Genomic DNA, 8,488 nt, shown 5'->3' with positions numbered 1-8,488 from the left:
TCACCATTCAAGCTTCTGGTGTGTCGCCTGCTGTGTAAGAAGAATTCAGCGGACGTGAGATTCATTCATTGATTCATTCATTCATTCATTGAAGCCGGGGTGTGGCGGAGTGGATCTTAAAGGGAGAGGAGGCGAGAAAGCGAAGCTGGGGAAATACGGGCAGAGCGAATAAAGATATTTAAGCGAAGGTGCCGGGCGAGGAAAAAAAGACCATTGGGGGAAGGCAGTTAAAAGTATGCTCCATGGAGAACTGCGCGCAGGGAAGAGTTAACCGCATCCTCCTGGTTAAGTTTACATGTAAATAGAGAGCAGCTGCTCCGCTCCGGCTCCGGCTGGCCCACTCGTGCCTTTGATTGGCTGCCAATGACATCACTCCATCCGCTGCTTCTGACACAGGACCCGAAGCAGTGGCGGGCGAGCCATCCCTTAAGAGTTGAGTGGCTCCTCCCCCTTGCCCACCCGCCGCCAATCCCGGGCATCCCCGCGAGGGGGGGCTCGAGCAGCTCCTCCCGGAGAGCCCCTATTGGGGGAGCGCGCTGTCTATCCCTCCCCCGGCCACGCCCTTTTCGAACCTTACATTTACTGTGTAGCAAAAGAGAAAGTAAGTATGTTGCTGGTGGAGATCAATGAAGCCGAGTGAATGGGGGCTTAATGCGTAAATCGATAGCCACAGACGAGCGCCGGGTGCTGGAGGGAAATATTTCTTTATGAAGTAAGTGGGAGACTTGGGTTCCTTACGGAGAGGAGCGGTTGTGGTGCGTAGGTCGACCGCGTAGCGTCTCCTAGAATAATCTGCCCTGTCTTGGGGAAGAGAGAGAGATGCCTGTTTGGAAACAAACTGGGAAATGCGAAAAAATGTTGGGGAGCAATGGGAAATAAGGTACTAGCACTGTTATCCGTCCCCGCGCCGGTCTGCGCTTGGAGCCCGCCGACTTGCGTGCGTTTCACCGACTGGATTGTCAGAAACGGAGGCTTTTCTCGTCCGGGATTGCTGCAGTATCTAGGGGGGTAGGGGGGGATCGGAGTGCAGAAGAGGCTCTCCGGAGCAGCATCTCTTGTAGCGCTTCTCTTCCTCCCCCCTCCTTTTTACGCCTGTTCTGTAAAACGCCTCCCCCCTCCGTGAGGTCCTGAACCAGCTCCGGATCGGTGAGCGTGAAAAGGTGCCTCATTTTGGCTGGGCTCTTTTAACTCCCAAGTCTGACTTCATGGCTTGGCTGGAAATATATTACCTCTGCTGCAGAGATGCAGAGCTCCCCAAATATCTTTGGCATCCTAAGGCAAACAGGGTTCCCTTAGCCGGTCTCCAAATACTTTATTAGTTTCTTAAAAAAAAAAAAATCCAAACATTTAAAAACCAAACTCAAACATAACGTTACTGGTCTCGCACGTGATTTGGTTACTAAACTAACCCCTTGTTTTCTCTTTTTGTAAAAAAGAAAAAGGGTACTATTTCTCTTCTCCCGATCTTTGCTTCTCTTATTTCTCAGGAATGCATGGTGTTGTGTTGTTTTTCTCTGTACATTTATTTGTTGTTCTTCACAAACAGAAGGTGGGGAAAGGAAACTTGTTTTCTATATATTACATTTCCTCTCCCTTTATTTAATTCATGTTTTCTGACTCCCCATAGTTGATAAATGGTATTTCCTCTGGTCACAATTTAAACCCATTCTGCAAATACTTCTCTCTCTCTCTCTCCATTCCTCCTCAGGAGGAGGTAGATGGGGTTTTTATGTTTTCTGGTTTCTTATCCTAGGATAGTGACCCATCCTAATGGAAAGTGTGTGTATTGTGGTTTGGGGGGGGGTAGGACACAGTTAGATTATAAAAACAGATGATAGAATGTAGGGAAGGGAATTCACATTTTAAAAAAAGTATTTTTGAATTGAGTTAAATTGTGTAGGTTGTTCTTTGACTGGAGGCACCACACGTTTCCACATGACTGTCCTTAATTTTGTGTCACCCTGTACTTCGTCCAGTTTAAGCAAGCTTATTAAAAAAAAACCACCATCCCTTTTTGAGTCAAATGGGAGTTCTTGATAAGTATGCTTACCCTTTCAGCCTTAAAAGATGCTGAGAGGGTGATGTAATAACTTTTTTTTAAAAGTGAGTGTCATTTGACTGACCTCAATTGGACTCTGCCAAATGTCAACGTAATTGGTCATTAAACGAATGCCATAAAACCAATATATATTATGAACTTGCTTGGGGGTGGGAGTTGCAGGGAACTCTGATTTTAGGACAGTGGATCATCTCAGTCTGTCCCTCCTTGTGTTATGGTAGTGATAACTAAGGTATAAGAGCAGGAAGGTTGGGACCTGAATTCTTTGATATTCCAGGCCTGTCATTTTATGAGTGTGTGCTTGTATCTGAATAAATGGCAGTTCCAGAATAGCAGTTCTGCTCATAAGGGATGCATGGAAGCCTCTGTTTCTTATCTCTCATTTCTTTTCAGTATGTGTTCAGATTACTGGCGAACTTTTTTCTCTCTCCCCCCCCCCTTTTGGTGGATTTTTACAGGAAGCCAACAATATTGAAAACTGTGTGCTAGGAGGGAGTTAGAACATCACCTCAGGCCAGATTTGGCTGCCCTGCATTATTGATAATTGTTAACATCACACTGGTCGCTTCTGTCTATTTTTAATTTGCAGAAGGGAGGATAAAGTAAGGGCAGGTTCTTTTCCACAATGAGCTTTCTTCCCTTGGAGCAAGAAAGCCTTGGGTACATGATGGTAGCTGCTCTGCAAGTACCTTTTGGGGTCTGGCCTATGTAATGTGGACTATTTAGGTTAGGCTTCATCGGGCCTGAATATTCTCAAAACATAGATAAAACATCAACATTCTGCAGCAAGTTAACCTAATTTCTGCAGCAGCAGAAGAAAATGATTCAATGTGCATATCAATTAAAATTTGCATAAATTATGCCAATTAAGATTTGCACAATCTCCCTTTTTTTCATTATTTATTATATCATTTTTTACCACTTTTCCAAATCTCGCCCTCCCTACAGGGTGCAGAAGCCCTCTACTCTCTGGGAGGCTTATTTAGCAACTTCTCTGCTTTTTTTGATAACTGACCACTTATAGCCCTTAATATATTTTTTTATCAATCATAAGGACTATAAAATAGCTTTTTAATGTAAGTGCAGGCTGAGATGCTGAAGCTGAATTCTGTTAGTGACCAGCAAGCATTTACTGTTCACCCCCACAACTGCAGCAGACTCGCAATCCTGGGTTGGAGGCAGCCAATGCGTGGCAGTTTCTGCCATGGCATAAAGGTTGGGATAGATAATTTCCCAGCTTCTTACAGTTTTATGATTCCATGTTTGGTGACTGTGTGCCTTTTAGAATGGCTCTCACCTTGTTCTATGAAAAACAAAGCATTTGATCAACAATATTTAGAGCATTGCTATCCGGGAATAATGATGGAACTCTTGTGTGTTGCGAGATACTTTCTTATTGTTATTTTATTTCCCTCCCCCTTTTAACAGAGAGCTTGAGTTCCTTTTGACTTGCCATTCTCAGCTTCCTCATGCCTCCATCTCCACTAGACGACAGGGTAGTAGTGGCACTCTCCAGGCCCGTCCGACCTCAGGATCTCAACCTTTGCTTAGATTCCAGCTATCTGGATTCTGCCTCTTCTGCCAGTGAGAGCCACGTGAGTCTCCTCAGCACAGCTGTTGTGTCCCTCAAGGCTGCGAATCTGACGTATATGCCCTCATCCAACGGCTCTGCTCGCTCCTTGAGTTGTGGATGCAGCAGTGCCAGTTGCTGCACTGTGGCAACGTACGACAAAGACAATCAGGCCCAGACTCAAGCCAGCACCAGCAGCACTTCTGCCAACGTAGGAACCTCGACCACGTGCCCTGCTAACCAAATGGTCAACAACAATGAGAACTCTGGCCCGTTGAGTCCCTCCAGCGGTGTGGGGAGCCCGGTCTCGGGCCCAACCAAGCAGTTGCCTAGTGTCAAAATCATCTATCCCAATGAACTGGCAAAGAAGATGACCAAATGCAGCAAGAGCCACCAAGGGCCGGTCATCATCGATTGCCGGCCCTTCATGGAATACAACAAGAGCCACATCCAAGGAGCTGTCCACATCAATTGCTCTGACAAGATCAGCCGGCGAAGGCTTCAGCAAGGCAAGATTACCGTCTTGGACTTGATCTCTTGCCGGGAAGGCAAGGACTCCTTCAAGAGGATCTTTTCCAAAGAAATAGTTGTTTATGACGAGAATACCAATGAGCCAAGCAGAGTCATACCTTCGCAGCCATTGCACATAGTGCTGGAGTCTCTCAAGCGAGAAGGCAAGGAGCCACTGGTTCTCAAAGGTATTTATGACCCATATTCTGCTGCCTTTCTTCTCTCCTTTTCTAGGGATGCAGCGATTTGCCAGGCCACTGGGAAGGCAAAGCTCTGTATGTTCTTGTGGAGATAGTTCGTGATCTCTTGATGTAGGAGGACTTGAAAAAGGAAGGATGTGGTCTTGGTACCTTTTCCCATTTCTTAATATGGTTGTGAGGTTAAGGTTAATCCAAACACTAGCGGACAGAGTGCCTTTCCTTGGGATTAATGCTCACAATGTGGTATGCAAACTTCTAGGTTTTGCGGGATTTATCCTGGGCTTGATAATTTTCCTAATAGAGATTGGAGAGGCATTTGGTTAAGCCTGTTGTATATTTTCTTTCAGTCTTAATGGTGGTAACTGTTAGAACCATGCCTTCTTCAACAGCTGGTGGGTTATGTGGAGGCGCATTAGCTCACAGAAGCAAATGAGGACATCCTTTTTGGAAATGAGAAAAAACCCTAAAGAATCAGCAACTGTCCTTGGCACTTAAACTCTCAGGTCCCTTGCAAAAAAAACACCAGATAACTTTCATGTTAGCAAAGCTGGAGATGAATGTTGGAAAATGTTCTGGGTCCAGAATAATTAGAAGGCAAACTCGGTAGCATCAGCGAATCTAGGGGCAGGAGTAGAGCTTGACCTTGACGAGAACTACATTGAAGACTGATGAGTCTCTTGTTAGCCACTTCACAGCATGAGCTCAAAGAGGAAGAAGGGCAAGTGACTGAAACTTCCTGCTTCCTTGTTTCCTTTTGAACATGGAAGTGGAAAGCTCTGAAAGCTATGGGGCCCAGGTAGCTTATGGAGATCATGGGTCTTGAAGCTAGTAAGATGAGTTCTGCTCACTGTGCTGTGGAGGTAGTGCAAGTCAACTACAGTTCCTTTTTTTGCCACTTTCTAGTAACATATGAAATAGTCAGAGTGACTTTGAAATGAAATGATGGAACAGAGTTCCTAAAAGGTAATATGGTTGAGATGGCCCGCTTATGGAAATGGTTATTGATCTTATTGGCCCAGCAACCTGAACACATTTACAGTACATAGCTATGAAGCTTCATTAATGCAATGGAATTGTGAGTGTGTGTTTAGGATTGCCTGTTTATGGGCTTAGTGTTGTGTTGGACAACACTGGTAACTACTACAGTAAACTGTTACCAGCAATTAAAGTAATTGTGTGCCTTTTTGTGTGTGTTCATGTATTAACTAGAACTAATTAGCATCCATGTTTTACTTTAGTGAGCCATGAAGGTTAGCTATGACTTTGCGTGTACATACAGCAACCGAGAACTGCATTAATCTATTGACAGAATATAGTTTTAGACAAACGTCATGCAATAAAACAAGGTCATTGTGATTGAGAAACTTAACCACTAGAACGTCATTTGCAGGAATAGGTGATCATAGATCCAGTGGCTAGAGTTATGGTCACCAGTGTGGCACTTGAGGGATCAATGGTGCCTTTGAGGACATCTCCTGTTGCTTCTGAGCCCCTCCTTGCTAACCCCTTTGTAATGAGTTGGTGAGGGCAGGGTACCTTTTTCTTTCCTTTGAAAAGTGCATAGAACTGAAGGAGGAAGTTTAAAGAAGAAATGTTCTCTACTTCCTCTTTCAGATCAATATGCTTCTCAAAACTCAGATTATTACATGAGCTGCTGAAAAGAAAGTATAGTGAGTAAGGGGGTAGACAGGATAGCGGGAAGAAGAGGGTGCCACAAGATTTGGAAGACAGACTGGAGAGAGAGAGAGAGAGAGAGAGAGAGAGAGAGAGAGAGAGAAGGTTGTGGCGGGGCCCATACACATACCACCACATGATCCTCATGAAATTGCATCATTTGTAAAGGGTTCCTCCCTGCATCAGATCATATCTGTCTTTTGACTGAAGGTAAAAGACTCAGTACTTCCATGTTTATTTTTATGTCTGTTTTAAATGATCTTATCTAGTACACATTTTTTAATTATGTACACCATACCGACTTTGGTAATTAAGCAGTATATAAGTAGCCTTAAATAAATGATGTGAAAACATGGGTTTGAGGCACAGATGGTATGATGCTCATAATTTTGCAAAGGTTCCCCTCAAAGCTAGTACCAAATCATAGGTCACATCTGTGTCCATAGATGTGTTCTGTGATTTGGTGGTTTTGTTGTCATCCTCTGTACAAATCATGATCTGTGCCTTGCGTCAATGTATTTGTGGTGCTGGCAAGCACCTAAGCAAATTTTTGTACGGAGCAGCCTACCAGTGTAAGCTTTAATTTGGTGATGTTTCGGGGGGCCTGCCATAAATTCATGCAAATTCTGTAAAATCCATTTTAATTCTAGTGGACCCAGCTTTTACCCAGACCCCATGGGAAAAGCAAATAATATATATGTGTGTGTTGGCTTTCTCTCTTTTTGTCAGGGTGGTGGGTGTGATCCAGGGAAAAGGGGTAGGGGGAATCAACCAGAGGGGGTAGTTTCTATAGCACACCTCTCAAAATTCCAGAATATGTCCACAAACCCCCAGAAGGTTGGCAACTGCTGGACTATATAACCAAAAAACTAGAGGCTGAAAATCTGATTCACCCGATGGTCTCAGCATTCTTTAGGGAGAAGCCACAGTTTCTTAGCAGAGCACATGTTGGCACTAGGGAGGTCCCATATCAACCATTAGCATCTCTTTTTAAAGCAGAGTTGGGGAACCTGTGGCCCTGCAGATGTTGTGGGCTACAACATGCACCAACCCTGAATGCTACACATGCTGGCTGGGGCTGATGGGAGTTGGAGTTATAATCCTTGTGGGAACCAATGAATTGTGAGCACAATATTGGAATAGGAAGACTCTGGTTTAAATTCCCACTCAGTAATGATACTCCCAGGGTGACTATCTTAGGATCTGACTCATCTCACTCAGAACCATGTATGCTACCATGACTTTATAGCAGAAAAGTTGGGATCTGAATATAATAATTTATTTTAATTCTTTAATGGGGAGGAAAAGTAATAGGTCCTTTAATGAAAACCACAATCTCCAGCTTCTGACTTGCTTTGATTGAAGTATGATGGCCCACCTGTAGGCAATCGGAAAGGTAGGGGGCACGGCATCATTTCCCCTGTAATATGAGAGCTGCATCACACACTGGGGAAGAACTTTACTTGGTGGTAAAGTGCATGATTTGCATGCAGAAGGTCTGGCATCCAATCCCTGGCATCTCCAGATAGGCCTTGGGAAGACCTTGGCCTGAGATCTTGGAGAGATGCAACCAAGCAGAGCAGACCATCAGGTAGATGGACCAGTTTTCAATTACTTGCCCTGCCCTGCCTTCTGGAGGAATATGTGTAGGCTCAGCATAAGTAGGAAGGGGTGCGGGGAAGAACTGGTGAGGTGGCTTTGTTACAGATGAAGCCTGACTGTTGCATTCACTGAAAAGAAGTGGGATGGCATTCCGCACCACTTTAAGCGCTAATAAATGGGTGGTGATAAACAGGTGTTTAACACAGCTTAATCTCTTGGAGGACATGATTGCACTTACTGTTAAGTTGTGGTTTGTGTTTGCACACAATATAGTCCAACAGCTAACACCACTCTTCTTATATTCTGAAGACCTGCCAAATTAAGTCCATCACGCAGATATTTTAAATAATATAATAATGATTTTTTAAATTTATACCCAGCCCATCTGGATGGGTTTCCCCAGCCACTCTGGGTGGCTTAAAGCACATAAAAAATGTAAAATGTTAGACATTAAAAACTTCCCAACACAGGGTTGCCTTCAGATGTCTTCTAAAAGTCAGATCGTTGTTTATTTCCTTGACATTAGAAGGGAGGGCGTTTCACAGAGTAGGCACCACTGTGAGAAGGCCCTCTACCTGGTTTCCTGTAACCTCGCTTCTCGCAGTGGGGGAGCTGCCAGAAGGCCCTTGGAGCTGGACCTCCGAGTCTGGGCTGAACTATGTCCCCATCATTTCCACCTTGCGTTCCATGACAGAAGAAAGGTGGGGGTATAAATGTACTAAACAGATAAACAACATGAAGAAGGTATATGTGGAATGTAAATTGTAGTGATAATTGCTGGAACTTATATTAACACCCCATTTGGACCTCCTGCCCTCATACAGACTCATGAAATCCTTTGTATCACCTGAGGAAATTCTACTCAAAGTGGTG

The 8,488-nt window shown here is 44.3% G+C and overlaps 1 protein-coding gene across 2 annotated transcripts in view; it reads left to right on the top strand.

The window, feature by feature from the left end:
• The first annotated feature begins 579 nt into the window (after positions 1 to 579).
• Positions 580 to 8,488, top strand: part of DUSP10 (dual specificity phosphatase 10) — a 51,092-nt gene continuing 43,183 nt past the window's right edge. Inside the window, exons 1-2 of one of the 2 annotated variants that reach the window (XM_082217736.1) lie at positions 580 to 712; positions 3,488 to 4,327. In XM_082217736.1, the coding sequence (XP_082073862.1) occupies positions 3,529 to 4,327 (799 nt within the window). In that variant the 5' untranslated portion in view covers positions 580 to 712; positions 3,488 to 3,528. The remainder of the gene's footprint in view (positions 713 to 3,487; positions 4,328 to 8,488) is intronic. The other variant, XM_082217737.1, reaches the window with a different exon arrangement.

The sequence above is a fragment of the Podarcis vaucheri genome (assembly GCF_965113315.1).
Source record: "Podarcis vaucheri genome assembly, chromosome: 3".
Taxonomy (NCBI): Eukaryota; Metazoa; Chordata; class Lepidosauria; order Squamata; family Lacertidae; genus Podarcis; species Podarcis vaucheri.
The sequence above is the reverse complement of the archived record's forward strand: the minus strand, read 5'-3'. Positions and strand labels throughout refer to the sequence as shown.